Source organism: Metopolophium dirhodum, chromosome 2, assembly GCF_019925205.1.
Source record: "Metopolophium dirhodum isolate CAU chromosome 2, ASM1992520v1, whole genome shotgun sequence".
Taxonomy (NCBI): domain Eukaryota; kingdom Metazoa; phylum Arthropoda; class Insecta; order Hemiptera; family Aphididae; genus Metopolophium; species Metopolophium dirhodum.
The window spans coordinates 28620286-28640600 of record NC_083561.1 but is presented as its reverse complement, the minus strand read 5'-3'; the positions used below and the strand labels follow the sequence as shown (position 1 = coordinate 28640600).

General features: G+C 27.7%; 2 protein-coding genes across 2 annotated transcripts; both read right to left on the bottom strand.

Moving 5' to 3' along the window:
- Window positions 1-2214: 2214 nt before the first annotated feature.
- LOC132939347 (N-alpha-acetyltransferase 35, NatC auxiliary subunit) lies at window positions 2215-10647 on the bottom strand. Its single transcript, XM_061006450.1, has 14 exons — window positions 10457-10647; window positions 10160-10317; window positions 7902-8002; window positions 6449-6576; window positions 4894-5117; window positions 4662-4812; window positions 4407-4596; window positions 4166-4344; window positions 3897-4091; window positions 3684-3824; window positions 3388-3566; window positions 3128-3329; window positions 2678-2947; window positions 2215-2608 (listed from the first exon to the last, which is right to left on the bottom strand). Exons 3-14 carry the CDS (start codon window positions 7999-8001, stop codon window positions 2468-2470), a joined length of 2100 nt encoding a protein of 699 aa, XP_060862433.1. The 5' UTR covers window position 8002; window positions 10160-10317; window positions 10457-10647; the 3' UTR covers window positions 2215-2467.
- A 1777-nt stretch (window positions 10648-12424) lies between these two features.
- LOC132939350 (MIP18 family protein galla-2) lies at window positions 12425-14873 on the bottom strand. Its single transcript, XM_061006455.1, has 3 exons — window positions 14256-14873; window positions 14093-14172; window positions 12425-12831 (listed from the first exon to the last, which is right to left on the bottom strand). The coding sequence occupies exons 1-3, from the start codon at window positions 14368-14370 to the stop codon at window positions 12565-12567; spliced, it is 462 nt and encodes a 153-aa protein (XP_060862438.1). The 5' UTR covers window positions 14371-14873; the 3' UTR covers window positions 12425-12564.
- Between the last annotated feature and the right edge of the window lie 5442 nt (window positions 14874-20315).

Below are 20315 nucleotides of genomic sequence, written 5' to 3'. Positions count from 1 at the left end.
AGAACAATCCGAGATGATGTGGTGGTCGCGCCGACGGTGCAGGAAACCGCGGAAAAGGAGCGAAGTGGCGAGGCGAGGGGCGCCACGCTGGTCAGGGGCTAGAAGTCAGGAATAGTTTTGGAAACTTGATCGGTTGGCTGGACCAGCTAACCGATAAAGGTTATTAAAATCAATAAAATTATTTCTTCTATACACAGTAAATTGTTATTGTTGTTGTATGAACACCACATTGTGTTTACATAAAACTAGGTACCTACTGCGCTAACCCGTCGAAATGATTTTCGAATGAAAATATTAGGTATTAAAACATAATATGATTTTGGTTTAAGTGTTTAATATATAAGGAATTAATGATGTTATTAGTTCTGACTTACCACGACAAATGTTAACTCAACAAAAAGTTTAAAATATAAAAACTAAAAATAATAAAACATTTGGGTAGCTTTAGTATAAATAACGATTTATTGAGTAGGTACCAACGTAGTTTTCCAGACGTTTTAAGAGCTTGCATCATTTTTCTTATAATGCCATATAAATTTACAATGCAATTTGATTTGTAGTAAAAATATAAAGGTGCCTATAATACTGTAAATTGTTTTTCAAGGGGGCCCCTAAACTTTATTTTGCACCAGGGGCCTCAGAGTTCAAAATCCGGCACTGGTTATCCAATTATAAGGTCTGTATATACCTACCTTATTAGTTATTACCTTGTAATTATTAACATCGCAAAAGCCCTATGTAATTCACAGTGGGTTTTTATGAGTTAACCAATAAAATTGAGTAGGAAACAAATAATAAATATATTTATATCGTCGGCTTACGTGGCATCGCCACGAGCCATAGTATTTTTAATTTCTCTTTCACACCTATTTTTTCTTATTCAATTCAAATGTTTTTGTTCGTAATAGGTATTACTGTATTAGATAAACCATTGCATTCTACAATATAATTTATAGCCTTAAAATGACAATACTTGTCTGGGTTGTCTTTAATTGACTATTCAATAAAACTATCAATATCTTAGTCCGTGATATAAACATATAGATAATATATTAGCTGTATAACCAAATATCAAATACTGCAGTATATTATCATTTATCTCGGTTTTCGTGTACCTTACGGGCAAATCGGCAATCAGTGAACCTCGATTTATGAATGGATTCGACCGAGATGGACAATCTGCATGTGACGGATGCGGATTGTAAAAAATACTCGTCATAATTTCAAACTACTCTCTAAACTCTCGTGATATCTCAAATAACAATCAATATAAGACTATCGTCAAAATCAGTCAAGTAGTTTGAGTCTATAAGCTACAAACATATAAGGACATTGCCTTTTGTTGTATACATTTTAATAATAAACATTATTATAAATTAAATATTATGTTATTTTATTGAAAAAAAATCCCATAGCAACGCACGGTGGATCGGCTAGTCTTTATTAATTTTTTTCTGTAACCAATGCATTGGCTAACCATGGCTATGTATAACCAAAACATAATTCCATTTTAGTGAGTCAAAACTAAATTCATGTGTATAGGGTATAGAGGTTGGAAAAAGAAGCTAAAACACCCTATGAGTCTCGAGGATTCATTGGTAGAACATGTGATCAAGCTTTGATAGTAAAGGATCACAAATGCCCAAGATTATGGTGGAGTGATGATTATGGACCTAACAGTTTATTGTAATTCTTATATTATTATAAAATGTATCAATAAAAAAGCGGGTAAGTGGATGTTGCTCCGCTGTACAGTAGGTTACAAGTGACTCAATATATAATGGATTGTATTAAACTTGAATTCAACGATATAATAATATCTTTGTATAAGAAAAAAGATTCTAAGCAAAAACGGTTTATCAGTCTGGATTTTTTAAATTTTTATTATTTATTATAGTCTTTAAGTTGAATTATAATTTTTTATTCGTTGCTACGGTGATAAAAAAATTGTTAGAAATTAAAATCCCATTTTTGTAATTTGTCAGTAGTTTTTCCCATGGCATTAAACAACTATTGAGAAAATTGAAAAATGACCTCTCTAAAGTACCATCTTGATCCAATGTGCTAAAAGATAAGGTACTATAATATGTTGAAATCGAAGCACTTCTTTTGGTAGAAATTTTGTCTAGAGTATATAAAAAAAAAAAATATCATTGTAAAACCACTAGTTTCCTCGCTCCGCTCAGAATCTAAAATAAAATAATAAGCATTCACTTTCTTGTATCACACATTATATATTTATATACATATATTATTAGTATGTTATATGCATATTAATTATTGATATATTAGACAAAAAGTTTTTGTTTTTACATCACAACAGGTTTTAACGCATTAATATAAAAAAGAAAACAAACAAATTCCACATACAATTTTAATGATTAAATTATTTTGTATTTAATTATTTTGGGTTCAAACAGTCTTTAAATAATTAAATATCTTTGAAGTCTAAAAATATTGTTCAAGATTAGCTGAGCTTTAATATAGGAAAGTAAGAATTAGTTGTGAAGTCGAAGTCCAACGATACATCTGGTCCTCTCATATATCCACTAGCTAGCAACTTCATGGTTACAAAATTTGTTTTACACACTTTTATTAAATCAAGTACCTAAAAAGAATACACATAATTCAGTATTTGTTATAGTAAAGCAATAAAGTAACAAAGTTTAGTAGTTACTTGTTGCGAGTGTGGCTGTGCAATTGTATCTAGTAAACACCTTGCTTGATGAAATAGCTCACAGCTATTCAAATATAACATTCCAGAATCTCCAGATGCTGAATCACGTATTTGGCATCTAGTCATTTGAAATTCATTATACGAAAACGGTGGTGGTACAGCTACTGCTGAGAATGCAGCAAATCTGTGTTCATAACGGACTTTTTCATTGTCAAACTTTGCATGTTTTGGCGTACGGATTTTACCTTCCAATTGAAATCCTACCAATGTCTATAAAAAATGAATAAATGAGTATTTAAATATTTTTAGAAAAATATAATTTATAATATCTAAGTTTGTAGTTTCTGTTAAAATTTGTTTGTAAACTATAATTATGTTTTTTCAAATATTCAAAAATATTACAAAATCTTATATTAATATTATATAGGTATGACTTTTTTATTCGGATACCTTGAAATAAGCACCCGTTAAACTTTGCATTGCATGGCACATAACAATTTCTTGGCTATATGGATGTGGTTTTTTCTTTTTAGGCTTATTCCGCTTTGTTCGATTCTTTTGAGAATCAACTAATGAATCACTGCCAAGCAACACATTATCAGCTCTATTTAATGTTGACACCAACCAACCGTACAAAAATTGATATAAATACCTAAAATAATTACAATTTATCAATAAAAAATCATAACAAAATTTTTAGAAGTGCTTACCAATAAATATACTGATATTCGTGTGGACTATACAGTTCCAATTCAAAACCAGACAGTAAGTACATTATCATAATTCTAATTGTATGATAAATTATCCATGTGCTAAAGCTAGCTAGATGTTCTCTAGGTGGATCCAATTTTGATGAGAATGAGTGCAAAAAAGCATCAACCCTCTGAGACTGATGATTAAATAACATAATACATTTATTTAAGCTTAGTTACTTACTAAATAAATTGGTTAATCATCAATAAGTTACAACAATATATATTAAAATATACTGTTTTTAAATATGTACCTCATCTTGTAGTGCTGAAAAATCTTCCATAAGATGTGCTAATTTATCCCTTTGTCTAGCTTTATTGTGACCACAAATCTGAATCAACCCAGCAAATGGACGAGTGCAATGATCAAAAAAATTATGTACACAATCCTTAGCCTAAAAATATAAAATAAATTTTCATTATTTTTATCTTATTTGTATTACAAAGGTAGAAAATAAAAATGTTACTTGAGAGTTAGACAGAATGTTTAAACGTGGTATGAGTGATGGTGGTGCTATAAATGACTTAGCCCATTCTCGAAGACAGTCCTCTAAATCCTGAGTACCAAACACTTGGCCAGGTTGAGGAAAATAAAGAGTTTGCATTATTGATCTTGATACGATACATAAGTGACTGTTGTGACCAAGTTCAATAAAACATTCCTAAAAAATTATATGATGTACAGAACGAAATTATGTTGAATAGTAATACAATTTTTTATAAAAGCATAACATACCAAAGCACTAATAAAAGTTGCACAATTTGTCAATTTACAAATTTGTTTCAGTCTTGTTAACAATGAATCAAAATAAACATAAGCTTCACCAGCTGGTTTAATTTTTGTATAACGAGGAAATGTAGGCGGTAACAATTTTTGATTTATTAGAGGGTCAAAGCCCAAATCATAACACCAGTCTGAAAAAAATACAAAAAAAAGGATAAGAGCATGAAATAGGAATATTTTTAAGTTTTCTCACTGCCAACATTGGGAACTCCTTTATCCACAGTATTTATTAAAGAAGGAATCAATAATCCACAAGTAGTTAACAACCTCTGGGTTTCTCCCATTGAACTCGAATGATTTTCACGACGATTAAAAGAAAGTAAAATTTGGAAAAAAAGTCTAACAAACTTAATGCGTGTATTTAATGCAACATAAGATTCATTCTGTAAAAAAAAAAATTGTTTAAAATTTAAATTGATGCTTACTAAAAATAATCCATGTACTGTACTTCATCACTATTTGCATTTGATTTTAATTTATGATTTATTGACTCATCAACTTCTCTCATCATACCAATCACACGAGTGACAGAAATTTCATTAAAATAATGATAGCTATAAAGCGCAGGTTGAAAATCTTCTTCTTCAAAAACTTGTGCCCTGAAGAATATAATTGTATGCAATTTGCAGTACACAATATTGAATATACTATTAACTAGTTTTAAATATAAAAAATATTACCTGTTAGCAAAGTCCCTAATTTCTTCAATGATTTTATAAATACATATACAAAATGCTTTCAATGGAACATCTTCAATTTCATATGGCTTTTGGAAATATAGATTTGTGAATACCGTTTGTGCTAAGGAATGCCCTTCAAGCCAAGATACAAGACAAGCTAATGTAACATCTATTATGGATATTTGTTCAGACACAGAAAGGCCACTTAATTTCAAATCCTCTAACTGTAATAATTATATTTAATAACAAACATTAATACACTTAATTATACATTTTTTTTAAAATATTATTCATACAATTATTACATATAAACTAATATATAGTAAAACATGTTTAAGAATACACCAAAAGAACAGTTGAAAATAAATTATTAAGCTGGACATTTTTTATCTAGGGACATAGGACAATGAGTGTGTTAACCCTAGAACACATGCTTCACAGTCAAAAAGACTGGGCTTTTAGAATTTTGTTCATTGTTTTAAAAATACAAAATATAAACCTAATCCAAGGTACTTAGGGTCTCATAGGTACTTTCTAATTAGGTGATTAACTAAAATTAGACAACTCCCAACTGTATATGATCTGATGTCAGTAATATAGAAGTGTTCAAAGTTTATTACCAGACATTACCTATTAATATAAGGTCAAAAAGACTATGTGCATGATCGTAAAAAATCAACTATGAGTTATTTTTAAATTGTGTTTCTAATAATTGCTGTTCGATAAACGAAATTGATAGTTATGATATTTTCATTGAGACTGGTGTTATTATTTCTAGTTGACTATGATTTTTTCCATACCGTGTGTAACTAAAAAAACCATGTGCGTGTATTCTCATGAATATTTTAAATGCGTGTGATTTAGGATTAAGGGAGTAAAATTTAGGCAATTCACATATTGTATCGGCTTCACACGGAACATGCCTGTGTGTGAGTAAGTAAATTGATATTAGTGTGAGTGAGCTATAATTACACACGCAAATAAAGATATTTACGCACGCGCATACACAAGTCAGTGATTGACTTAGATGACTATTATCGAAGCACCATTTTGATGAACAAAAATGATTTTACAGGAAAAACGCTCACGCCTTGTTGATATGTTGGATTTTGGTCATTTTTTTTTTTAACTGAAAGATGATAAGTTTTTGCAGGTCAGATCAAAACTCAAATTTTTATTTTACTTTAACCAGTGGTAGAAAAATACGTTTGAAAAAGAACAAATATCGTGCATTATTCAAATGCATATTCTAGCTTCTATAATTATAATTTTCAAAATTGAGCTTTGATCTGACCTACAAAATGTTCTCTACTTTTAAATAAAAAAACAAACAAAATATGATTATTCTACAGTGCGTGAGTATTTTTCCTGTAAAACATGTTTTTGTACCAAAAAATTAACCGGCTCTGACCCCCTTAAGCCTTAAAAGTGAGCGTCTTAAACAGATTTTACTATAATAAAAACTAAAATTAATTTTTCTCACTATTCTGTCATTTTTGACAGATTTATAAATGAATGAATAATATATAATAAATTAGTAAAGAATTAGTTTCACTTTTATTGCTTTTGATTCACGATTACACATCATGCCTGCATCCATTTTGGGATCCATTATTTCAATAGCTGACATTGCTTCAAATAAACCAAAGAAGTAGCCATGTAAAAGTTCGCCTAATTCTAACTCTGAAAAATAAACAAAGTTTATATTAATATTTTAAAAATATAGTTAGTAAAGAGAAAACCATAATAGATTAATTTTGTTGTAAATATTTTATTATAAATCATCTTCATGAGTTTCTGAACCAAGTATACAATACATTTAATAGAGATAATATTTATTCAATAGTTAAGGTGTACAATGTCTAGTCCTTACATAAAATCTCTAATAAAAATAAATGTATTATATTTCAGAACACAGTGACCAAAATGCATAGACTAATATTAAAACTAAACATAAAACGGCATTTGTATAGATAATAAATATATTTTATTCAATAATTAATTTTCATATTACATCATATTTGTGTTTCTAATATAATTTTACAATTAAGACATTGACTATTTTTATGATAACATATAAGTATAAATATTTACAGTAGATATATTTTATTTAAGCATTGCAAAAATGTATTGGTTTGAAAAAATTTGTTACAACTACCTCACAATTTAAGTGATACATATCTTAAGATCAATCACTAAACAAATGATTATACTATACCTAAATAGGTACTTAACATTAAACATTAATTAGTTATGTTTATAATTATAGAAACTAATCCACTAATTTAATATGAAAAATAATACATTCCCAATACAAATTCACAATTTAAAAAAATTTAATATGATTGATATAAAATATATTTTTAACTTGATTGAATGTTACAGAAGCCTGTCAAAAAGAATAGGAGGTAAATTTGATGACTGACAACAGTTTTTTTTAAATTTTGATTTCTATTATTCAATTGTATACATGGTAATGATTTATGTACTAATTTAAGAAGTATATTGAATATTGATTAATGGAAGTTGTGTTGATTATTAATAGTATTAATTAATAAATGTATTATAAGTTTAGCATTAACGTAGTTAAAGATAAAGACTGAAATATACTACCATAGGGCTTGGGCCTAAGTAAAGTTATTGCCATAAATATTGAATAGATTATGAATAAACTTAAATTTTTTGTCACCAATTAGGTTAAAAAAAAGTTCTTATATTTGTATGCCACCCTAGATGACCAAAACGGTGAATTTTATTACTTATTAGTAATATATAGGTAATACATTATAATATAATCAATGATCCTTCTAAATAGTACTAGATTTTACAAACCGGATCTCTTATACAATATCCTACCCATTTTTAACAGCACTCTTAGAGATTTGTAAGGATCACTCACTCGATAAACTGGGAAAAGTTACCCTATAAAATAGTGGTGTACAAATTGTAAAGATCCCCTACAAAAATATTAATATATTCGGTCCGCAAGACAATAATAATTATATTACCTTTAATTGAATCAAAAAATTCTGGAGTAACATCCTTCCAATTATAACTTGGAGTAGACTCATTTTTTTGATTTGAAATTGATTTACAGTCAGTCTCCATTCTAAAAATTACAACTTTTTACTAACATACATTTCTGAACACATTAATAATTATAATTTTGTTAAAATTATAGGCACACATAGGGAAAATATTACATGCCTAAGTCCCTAGGTTAAAATTAAGAGCTAAACTGTTTGATGTTTATGTTAACTTGCTTGAAAAATATAAATAAATTGGGTTATCAAACCAAAAACATAATCTTGTTATTATACCTAATTGTTAACATTTGTGATTGATTTGTAATACAATTATTTATCTCTTATTAATTCAATAAAATGTATATTTTAATTTAATGAGCATATAGTATTTAGAGGGAGTCAGAAATCAGAGAGATCTATGAAACATGAATTATTTTAGCACTTCTTAATTATTCACCTTATGCGCTCCTATAGTTAAAATATGAGATGGAAAAAAAGGCTGACCAATCAATTTCCAAAATTGAAAAATCAACAAAGTTTTAATTTATTACAATAATATTCATAAAAAATAATGTAGTTATTAATAATTATTACTACTTCCATTTCAGGTTTCCAGTTCAATTTGATCAACTACAAAATTAGACACCGACTAGTATTTTACTTTTCATTTAGATTGAGTTCATTATAATTTTAATTGGGAAGTACCCATACAACATTTTACTTTAGTCCAAATTTATAGTTTTATACATAGATATTATGTTCAATATCTCGTCTTTTGGAAATTGGTTGGTCGGACTTTTTTTCTAGAATTATTTAAATAAATTCATCTACAAATTTACAGGGTGATTAACCAGGCATGCTGACGCCCATGTTTTCCTTTAATAATGAATATCAAATCACGGTTTCTTATATTTATAATATTCTTAAAAAGCCATTTAAATTAATATATAGTAATAATACTTGCAATGTTTTATGCCATTTAAGGAGTCTCCTATGGCATTAAAACTAGTTTTCTTTTCTAATTAGAACCACCATTTTAATGTAAAAATTGTCTGAGTATAATAGTTTCATTTTAAACAGTAAAATATATATTTTATCTAAAACCATGAATAAAGAATCTATGGTCCAAAAAGTTTTATAACTTTACTAGAAATAACTTCTACAAAATTTGATTTAGTTGTATAAAAATCTAAAAATCAATCGTCTGCTAAACAATTTATAGTCAAAAAGAATGGTTCTCATTAGATTAAAATAAGTTTATATAAACAAGGAAACTCCTGATAGGGTATAAAAAATTAGTAATTAAAAGTAGGCATCTGAAAATAAATGAATTAATGACATTTCCCCCCCCCCCCCACCACATACTGCTTTCAGTAAAGTATGAAATCTTCCCATGATGCATTTTTTGATACGGACATTTCCCCCCCCCCATATTTTTAAAAGTTAATTATTGAATAAGAAATATTTTTTTTGCCTATTGTCTAATTTTGTCTAAATGCAGAACAAATTTCCAAATATTTTTGGAATTATCACTGTCTATTTTAAACAAGAAAAATTTCTATTAAAATAATAAGTAGGTAATGTTTAAAATAAATGTTAAAATACATAGTATCTATTTGACACAATAAAAATAATGTTAAAAAAATGAACTAAAATAAAATTGCAATTGATTTTTGTAAAATATTGTGGTTATTATAATCTATGGTTTTAAACATTACTTATTATTTTAAAAGTACATTTTATTCAAAAATATACATCTGTAATTCATTATGTTTATGGAAATATTTGGATTTGTCTTTGGACAAAAAAAAATAACTTCATAAATCATATTAGGTAAACAATAAATAATTAACTTTTAAAAAATAAATATAAATGGAAAATTATCAAAAAATTTATCGGGGGGAAGATGTCTTACTATACTGACAACAGTCAGGGGGAAATGTCTGAGGGAAAATGTCCATTTAAATATGTTCCATAATACAAAATTGAAATAATCAAAATTTTAATAAAATATGTACTATTTAAGGATAAAAGAGATAAGCATGCTAAGCGAATCACCTTCTATGTTATTATTAACATAGATCGGCATTTTTTCTATTAATTGCATAAAATATTTTTCAATCTTTTAGTTATAAACATTATTAATACAAACAGTCTTTTAAATTTCGATTTCATAACTACAACCCATTTTAAGTTAATTGCTACTTTACTATAAATTGTTGCAATAAGTAGTAACACACCTGATAATATTTCTTTATGAGATTGCAACCAACGGAACGGGGGTGTTGGATAATTTTGGCGATTCGATGTTTTGTAGGTCCGGCGGTGGCGGGTCTGGTTACACAGTCTTCCGTACCACTGAGAACTTTATGACGCGGATAGGCGTTTGTGTCGACTGCTGTATTGATCAAAAAAGTAGAGTAATATGAATTAGAGTACACATCGTTCGCGTTATTTTCGGACGTGCGCCAAATCGCTGTGCACGACGGCGGCGGTGTGTTTGTGAAAAACCCATCGGGCACGTCAGACATCTGTACCTCATTTTATGCGACGCGAAGACTGTAGCGTTTGGGTGCCATTTAATAAGTAAGCCGTTATTGTCGTTTGCAGTGCGCGCGTGCAAAAACGTAAATATTACAGTAATAATAATAATGTATAACGTAAAAATATATTATTCCTATTTCCTTTTTGTATAGGTATTAGGTAGTAGTACGTAGAAATGCGATACGAGAGTCAAGAAGTCGAGAACGTTATCAAAATATCAATCGGCGTTATCAGTGGTCGGCTCGCAGACCGCAATATGGTGTTAGCTGCAGCGGCGATGCCGCAAGCCTATTGCAATCTGCAGCAGCTGCTGCATTGTCGACGACCGTCGGCACTCAGCAGGAATGCCAACGGTAAGTTTTCATTGCGTGATGACTCTTATCTATAGATATGATAGTATTTATTGTTATTGTTATTAGCACGGACTAAGATAGTACTATTACCATGGTCCATGAAGACTAGAATTATTATTAGAACTATTTTTCTAATAATAAATAATTAGGTACTGATGACAATTGACAATAGTATTGTAACTCATACGTAATATTATAAGATTCTGAGGGGAGCAATAAAGACAGTGATTTTACAATTTACAATAATGTGTGATAATTTTTTTTTTTTTGTGTGTACACAATAAATAGTTGCATTAATAATGCTTCGATTTTCAACTTCAGTATATTTTCTAGTGGGAAAGTGAATCTAGCTAGTAATTTATAGAATATCCCAGTATTTTTCAAAAGCGACAAGGAAAACAAAAAAAAAATTATTAGAAAAACGGGAATTTTTAAGCAAGACACAAGTTTTTGACAAAATTGGTTTTGATTGTTTGGTGTAACTAAAAAAAGGAACTGCAGATATATAATATTTTTTTAAATTTTAAATTGTAAATTATTATCATTGGACAATTTGGTCGTTTTCTATAAATATTTATATTGATTTTAACCATGATTTTAATGCAATAAGCCATAATGCCTTAATGCCATAATGCCTATATTTCCTTATGCGGCCATTATTGATGTCTTATTCAAGAAATATTAATTTTTAATATGCTTACAAATTTTATAAATAGATGAAAAAAATGTATACATTTTACAATTTGTTTTGATTTATTGTTATTTGTTGCTATTGAGAGCACCTACAGTATTCAACAACATTCTAGGGCACTAAATAGATTTTTATACTGCATGATACTATTACCATATCACATGTGTTTTAAGTTTGTTTATGAAAATAATAAATAAGTAATTGTATTTATTTTTAATATAGTTAAAAGTTTGTTATATTTATAAAAGGTAGTTGAACAAATACATTAAAATATGAAATTTTTATATAAAATTAATATTACAACATAAAATGTATTTCTTCTTTCAGGTACTATCAAATTACGTCTATTAGTTTTTCTTTTAGTTGTGACATCTTAACGCCATACTGCTAGAATAAATAATAATATCAATAATTAATAAAATTGTTAACTATTTATTTTATATTCATTCTTGTTAACAGTGGATTAAAAACAAATTTGGTATAATTTATCAGTTGATCACATTACTTTTACTGCTTTTAAGCACTATGATTATACTTGGTGTCGACTTAATTTTATTTCACAAGGCCAAGTATTATTTTTGAAAATACCAAGTGTAACGGAATAATTTTAATATAAAAGAAAAACCAAAGTCAAAAAGAAAAGAGTTATTGGAGAGCTTAAAGCCTTAAAGAATGTAAAAAACTTTACTTAGTTTTCTCAAACATATAACATTTTTTAAATAACTTGATGCACTTTTTTCATGGCGTGAAAAAATTTGCAAGTTTTAAAAGAAATTATAGAAAAAGAAAATTTACACTTAAGATCATACATAGTTTGAGCCGGTTGAGCAGCATTGGTTAAAACTTAAAAGACATGTAAATATAATCCAAAAATGGTTGGAGGCATCCAAGGATAATTAAAGGATAATTAATACAAATTGTGGTAGTATAGTAAATGTTTGTTTTTGTGTATATTTATATACTATTAAAATTTAAAAATGTATTAATGACTATATTTATATATATAATATATATCCTTTAGAACAAATATAAATGTTTGGATTAAAATCGTGATTACCTATGCAGTAGCTATGCATTTATTTAAAACAGTTGATAGATGTGTATTCTCCAAAGCTGCAGCCACTCTTTCTTTATCATCTAATTGCTTATTGATAGCGTGTTCGGATGCATGAGTACCTGGTGTTATGGTAACAGATATTTTAAAGCGTGGAGGTAGACACCATAAAAGTCGAACTTTAATAGATAATCCAATTAATGTAGCCATACTACAATGAGGGATAGTTGGTGTAAATAATACCTTAACTGTATTGATACTATCTTCAACCTATAACATAAATATATATTTTAACAGTATTAATATAAAGTAAATTTTAACAGTATAAATATATCAAAATCTAATTTTCAACATAAAATTATTGATAACATGGTCATACTTCAAACTTCTAGTCAAGCTCTGTTTTACATACAAATACTCAAATTGTAAGACAAATGTTTTTCATACTTTGTATGTTACAAACTGCAGGTAAACATGACGCACTGATGTATAGTGTTCGATTTATGAAACTATTGTACATACATTTTTTTGTGAACATTTAAATACTTATAAAGATAGTAAGTATTTAGAAAAAATGTATAAAAACAATCTGTCTAGAAAATTATTGTCTCGAACTTAAGAATTGCAATGTCATAAAATGGGTATATATTACGGAAACCATAATTTTGTTTAAGATGTTTAAGTTAATTTAATTAAGTTAACTAATTTAATAGCTTCATTATTGAATAAACAACTATACACTACTACCATGTATCATAAACAAGGTTATGTAATACATACAATTGGTAGTATTTATCAATAAACTATCTATGTTAACATTTTAAAATAAAGAACTGCAATTTGTACATTAATTACCCTAAGCAAGTTCTTTCAAATTGTCACAATTTTACATCTAGAAACCAAGTATAAACTAAAACAACTAATATCAAGAATTTCTAGGTTACAAATCCAAGATTTAAATCGTTTTTGATTTACCACACAAATTATTGGTTCTCAAGGTTGACAATAAAGTGAGTTTAATAACACTAATAACAATTTAGTAACAAAGCCTATAAACGTTAGCAAGTGAAACTAGATAACTATACAAACATATTAAGAAAAGTTGTTTTGATCTTTCATAAATAACGACGATCAATTTGAATAATATTTTATAGCAAATACTTAAAAATGATAGATTATAGTAAAAAAATAATGTTGGTTATAAGTTAACTAATTCCAAATTATTCTTCAGTGATAGATTGTGAACACCATACGACTCAATACTGTATAAGCATAGAACATAAAAGCCTGAAAAGCTTAACAAATTAAATATTGTTTTAAAATTATTGAAAGTAAAAAAGTTTGTTAATTCTACCTAATCAGACTTAAATATAAATATATATAGGTAAATTAATTAATTTAAAATTTATAGTTATATTAGTGGTTATTTTTTTTTTTATGGTACAGCTGAGATGGGGTTTAACAGCATGACTGTACGAGCATTACTTCCTCTAGTTGGGTAATCATCTTATATACTTAAGTAAATAGTTACCTCAATTAAACTTTGATCAACAACTCTTAGTTCTTCAAGGGACAGTGGATGTTCTGGATCTGTTATTCCTCTAATCAAATCTAATATTTTGAGAAAAAAACATGATAGATCAGCAACATTGTAAAAATTAATTAATTATTTAAAATTGCTAAAACTAATTTACCAAAGATTTCCCTTGAATCAAACTCTTCAGCTTCATTGTCATCCAAATCTTTTTCACTTACAGTCCTCTCTTCGCTTTTTTCAAATAATGTTGGGTTTTCGTTGTCTAGACCCATTGCTATTTCAAAATATAAAATATGTTGTAACTTGTAATTGCTTGTTTCCTTGTAGTTAGTTACGCCAAATACTATAGATCTGTACTATCCGGTTACGCTTATGAATTTTATTACATAAAGTTTCTTGACATTAATATATTATTATCACGGAATAAATTATTATTATGTGATAATATAATCTAAGACCGCGGAACCAGAAATTTGTATGATGTGTTCTAGTTCCATAAGTATCCACTAAGGCGGCGCTAGTAATGCTAAAAGGAAAATATCCCCCCTAACTCCGCCTGTGGTACTACATTTCGTAACCACAACATTTATCTCGTGTCCAGTCCTGTATATCTTAGGGCCCGTTTTACAATCGTTAAACTAAGGTTAAACCACCGAATTCGGCTGGTAAAATCAGTGGGTTAGGCGTAACTGAGGTTTAAACTATGATTGTATAACGGGCCCTAAGATAATATACAGGACTGGACACGAGAAGAATATTGTGGACTGTGGTTACGAAATGTAGTATTGTAGTACCACCGGCGGAGTTTGGGAAGATATTTTCCTTTTAGCATTACTAGCGCCGTCCTAGTGGATACTTATGGAACTAGAACACATCATACAAATTTCTAGTTCCGCGGTATATGGACATTTGGATACCAGTGTTTGGAAGGAACGAGTTCCAAAAGGAACGGATTCTTAGAACGAATTCCTTTTTAAAGAACGGCACGATGAACGAATTCCTTTTTATAAAAAAAAACGAGAAAATGAACTAGTTCTTTTTTTCAAGGAAAAATAACAAAATTGTTCGTTCTGTCTAGTCCCAATAATTTACACAGGTAAGTATGTAAATGAATTTAAGATATATTTTTTTTATGTGTATAATCATTGATTAATGGTATAATGGTATAATGTATATTGCTAATTAGTGATCGTTATCGGGTATCGACGTTAAGACAATCGACATACGTTGGCCAACAATTTAATTTTGAAGAAAATCTCAAAATAGAATTTTAAAATATGTACCTACTTGTATATTTTAGAATTAAAAATTAAAGAAGTAGCACATGAAAAAAAAACATAAATGATTAAAAAGTATTTTTATTTTATTTGGAACTAAAAAAGGAACTCGTTTATTTTCCAAAGGAACGAATTCTTTTTTTTTTTTAAGAAACAAGGAACGGAACGAAGTCCTTTTTATAAGGAACTTGCCAAACACTGAATTAGATACCATATAGAAATCTGTGTATTCGATACATAGATAATATATTATCTATTATTAAGGCTCTAAAGAGCCCTACTATTATATCCACAGACATCTATATAGATAGTTAGTATCACGATTAAAGATATTATACAGGTTACTCAACGAAATTTATTTTTTGGTGCGCTTAAAATTAACGATCTTCTCATAGCAAGAATAACAGTTACCGCTTTTGTATATCTTTAGTCGTGGTTAGTATACATATAGCACGGACTCAGATATAATGTTCTGGAAACGAGCAGCTTATTATGGCCACGAATGTATGTACCACAGATTATATGAAATTATAATCTGTGTATGTACAAGAGGCAAAGTGCAGGGGGTCACTATGTGTTTCTGGAGTTCACAGCGCCCTCCGTATAAAACACGGACTAAGATACAAATTGTGTAGCCAAAACCACCGGTAGCGCTGAAAACTTCAAGAACAGTGTTCTTATCAGCTAAGTGACACCTTTTCGTGGCCGATCCCCGCCGACCCTGTCGTTTCCAATCCATTATATCTTAGTCCGTGATTCAAAATTCAAAATTCCCAGTAGTTTTTAAAAGAGCCGGTTTTTGGTGTAACAGTAACGGCAAAAAAATGACCATGTAGATACATGACATTTTCACTGAATGTTTATATTAGCATTTTCTATACACGATACATTTTTCAAAATGTTTTTAACTGTTTACGGACACTTTCAGTTTCCAATTTGTTTAATTTTTTTCTATGAATGTCATTAAAGTTTTTTTTTTTAGGTTAAAAAAGCTTGAAAATTTAGTACAAGGCTCTTAATATATATTATTACAATGACATTTAAAAAATATTAAAAATCGATAATCACAATTTTTTTTTAAGCATTTAAAGTTCAAATGTTGCAAAATACGTAAAAATCACGAATTATTTTGAGCTGGAAATTTCTAAAAAATTTTCTTTTTAAATCAAAAATTAGGAAATGTTATATAAGATAACTCATAAGTTTGTCTACCTTTATCAAACAAAAAATGTCTACAAGAAAGTCAAATTTGAAATTTGAATGAGCCTATGAATGTTTTTACAACATTGTATAGGTTAGGTTAGGTTAGGTTTAGTCACTCGATTTCTCATATAGAGATGATATTTTTTTATTTTGTTGTAGGTAATTCAAAAACGAATAACTGTAGTATGTAGAATGCAGACACATGAAATTTACACCATATGTTTATTTCATCAATTCCTATATACCTACTTGATAAAATTTTAAAAACATTTTGACTCTTTTGAGCTTTTTGCAAACATTTTCAATTTTTTTTCTATAATTTATTGTCAGTAATATTTTAATTGTTGTGTAAAAAGTGTGAAAATATTGACAGTCAAATCATCTATTTTAGTTCGCTAAACTATATAGACAATAGTCCTCTAAAGTTAATAAATGCATTAATACCTACTTTTAATTGAAATAATTGGTATACATTTAATTAACAAAAGATAAATATTTTCTTCTTTTAATTATCTTTCAATACACTTAAATCGGTAATCTAATGACACGTTCTATAAAAAGACATTCAATTTTGTGATAAATGCCTACAAAATTGTTGGCAAACATATAGATCATTATTTTTATTTTAACATACAATCATCAAAATCAGTTCCTATAATATTGTTGTAGTTTATTATTATAGTCGTAATTAATAAATTAATTAACATTTTTTTCATCACAGTTACTTTTACAATAGTATAAATTTCTGTATTAGGTGGCTAAGGTAATAATGGTACCTATTCGATTATGAACATTAATATTATGTCTTTTGTATCGAAAAAAATTTAATGTTTTTTGGTTCTCTTCCCGTGGTAGTATAAATTTGAAATTCGAACCATAGTTTCCCTATAATGGTCTCGCATGCAAAGTATGAATTTAGGAGTTGAAATTCATCTCCATTCATCCTTTTTAGTTATTGGACATTTACGAACACAACATTTTATTTCGTACTTTTCCTATTATAAACTTACAATAACTACCATTGAATATTGTTAATATAAATAAATAAACCTCGAGATTTGGACATCTTAAGGACCTTATCTTTTTCCAAAAAGGGAGACATTTTCTTATCATGAGATAAGTTGTTATAATAGCAGTTTAAAAATATTAAAGATACATGAGCACAGTTTTTTTAAACAAGATACAGATATTTTAAATTTAAATTTTGATATAATTAGATATTAAAATGTAAAATGAAGAATAACAATTTTAGTTATTTTGTTTTAATTTGAAAATATTATTCGTGGGTACCTACTTGAAATTATATGTATTATATTTTATACACACTATGACATTTAAAATGCAATGTTTTCGGCAAAAGTTAATTTGACCTACTCTATTGGTATAATAGTATATTAGTGCGTATTATTAGGTACTGATAGTAAAATAAATTACTTTAATAGCAATAATAATATTTCAAAAAAAGCGGGTAAGTGGAAGTCGCTCTGCTGTACAATAGCTGGTTACTGCAAGTGGGTGACTGTAATGGATGATGTTAAATTTGAATTGAATGAGATATTGTATACAAAAAACGATTCAGAGCGGAGACAGTTTGTTAGCCTAGGATGTGAATAGATTAAAATTAATATAAATAATTTAAATATATCATTGCCAGGCTCCTGATATACCTATAGCTTCTTGAAAAAAAAGTCGAACCCAGCCTAAAACATATATAGGTATTTAAAAATAAATCGTAATTAGCTTAAAATAAATGTTTATACTTTTTGCAAAATGTTTCTATTCGACCACCTTTGTCAAGTAAAATTTCTAATTTATTATTTTTATCGACAATAACAGTATAAAACTCGATTAAACTTTTTGGTGCCTTATTAAAACATGTTATATATACAGAAAACTAATATTATGTCGCTGTCAAACCAGTTGGTTAAATATAGCATTCTATTTACCTATATACTATACCGTTTAGCCCGTGCCTTCAACCTTGTTCTACTCGAGTTGTATTGTTTTAATGAAGTGGATCGGTAAACCACTTTTCATTAGTCCCATATTTCATTAAGCTTTCTAAAAGTTGACCATCGCCGTTCCTCGTGAAATAAATACATTTTGTATAGTAGGTAATATGTATTATCGCATGTAATAGGTATACTAGTATGACAGTATGTACTCATTCGCCATGTATAGGTTATAATATACTATAAAAAAAATAGCGTGATAATGTTACATTTCAACATTTGTAAATAATTTGCACCAAAACATCAATTTAATTTATGAAACTAAATTAATTATAATAATTATTACCATGTTTCCCTAACAATATGAATATAATATGATAACTATATTATTATGTTTGTATTACTATACCTACTTTATACATAATATATATTTTTATTCGTTTTTTGGTCTTGAAATTGTTAATTTTTGCTTAGATAACTAAGGCCATTAGCATTACATTTGTGGTAAATATAATAATACAAAAATATATAATTAATAAATAAACAATTAGTTAGTTAAATTGTTAAATACATATAGTTTTAAAAACAATTTGGTGTACATTACAATATTGTTGGTGTTATCTTATATATATATATAAAATATTATACCACACAAATTCGATATTAAAGCATAATATAATAATATACTAAAATGTAATTATTCTGTATTTTTTACAAATATATCTTTTCTTTTGAAATTATTAGCTACATTAGTATGTATACATTACCAGTTTCGACTTTCACACCAGAACGTACATTATTTACCATAAAGAGATTAAAAAGACTATTTACGAAACTCATCAGACCAACTACCAAGTGGCAAGTATATATTTTACAGGTGACAGATCTTATAGTCGTCTTACCAACTATTTTGAGTGTATCTACTACCTAGTACCTACATAGACAAACATAAATTGAAATCAATTCAGAAGGCGTGATCGATTATTCACAAAAAAAACAACTGCTAGACTTAATATTACCTACTATATAAAAATATTTAATTAAACATTTTATAAATTTATCAATCATCACACATGTGATTTATAAAAAACCTTACTTATGTATAAACAATAAGTAAGATGTATTATTATGATATTATATTGTATCTAAATCTTTTTTATGTTCATTTTTTTATATTATGCAAAAATATGATTTGGTTTTAAGCCCCTCCCTAAAAGTTGTTCCATCTACGTCCTTATGACCTCTTCCCACAAGACATAATTAGTATTCGGAAAAAAAAGCCCCGAAATGAAATCCCAGAATAAATACCCCCGTCATAGGAAAAAAAGCCCCGGAGAAAAGTTATCATTAATTAGATAAATTGTATTTTATTAATATTATATTATTTTATGAGACTTAATACTTATTTATTTTATTGTGTGACTTAACATGACACAGGTGTAAATTCAAGGTGGAAGTCTTATTTGATTGATACATAAAAATATAAACTTATTAATTTTCATGTATATAATAAAAACCGATACATAATAGTATAATACATATATTTTATAACGTGTTTTAATTTTTTAATTATTGTTTAGCTTTTATTTTTTCTCCGTGTGCACTCTAGTGAGATTTTTGTAGGTACTACATTCACTAAAAAATTGATGTATTCAGTTATATTAGACACATAGACTTATATATTATAATAGTCTAATATTTGGTACTAGACTAATTATGATTACCGTTTATCTATATTAAAATAATTAAATAGATAATTTTAGTTGAGTTTATTTTTATGTTTAT

Bases quoted from the DNA above. Each gene is read 5' to 3' on its own strand.
- LOC132939350 (XM_061006455.1), bottom strand. From the start codon at position 14,370: ATGGGTCTAGACAACGAAAACCCAACATTATTTGAAAAAAGCGAAGAG. The intron at 14,173-14,255 runs GTAAATTAGTTT...TCAAAATATTAG, and splicing joins TGATTCAAGGGAAATCTTTG to ATTTGATTAGAGGAATAACA. The intron at 12,832-14,092 runs GTAACTATTTAC...TTTATGTTATAG, and splicing joins TTGATCAAAGTTTAATTGAG to GTTGAAGATAGTATCAATAC.
- LOC132939347 (XM_061006450.1), bottom strand. From the start codon at position 8,001: ATGGAGACTGACTGTAAATCAATTTCAAATCAAAAAAATGAGTCTACT. The intron at 4,597-4,661 runs GTACAGTACATG...TTTTTTTTACAG, and splicing joins CAAATGCAAATAGTGATGAA to AATGAATCTTATGTTGCATT. The intron at 4,345-4,406 runs GTGAGAAAACTT...TATTTTTTTCAG, and splicing joins AGGAGTTCCCAATGTTGGCA to ACTGGTGTTATGATTTGGGC.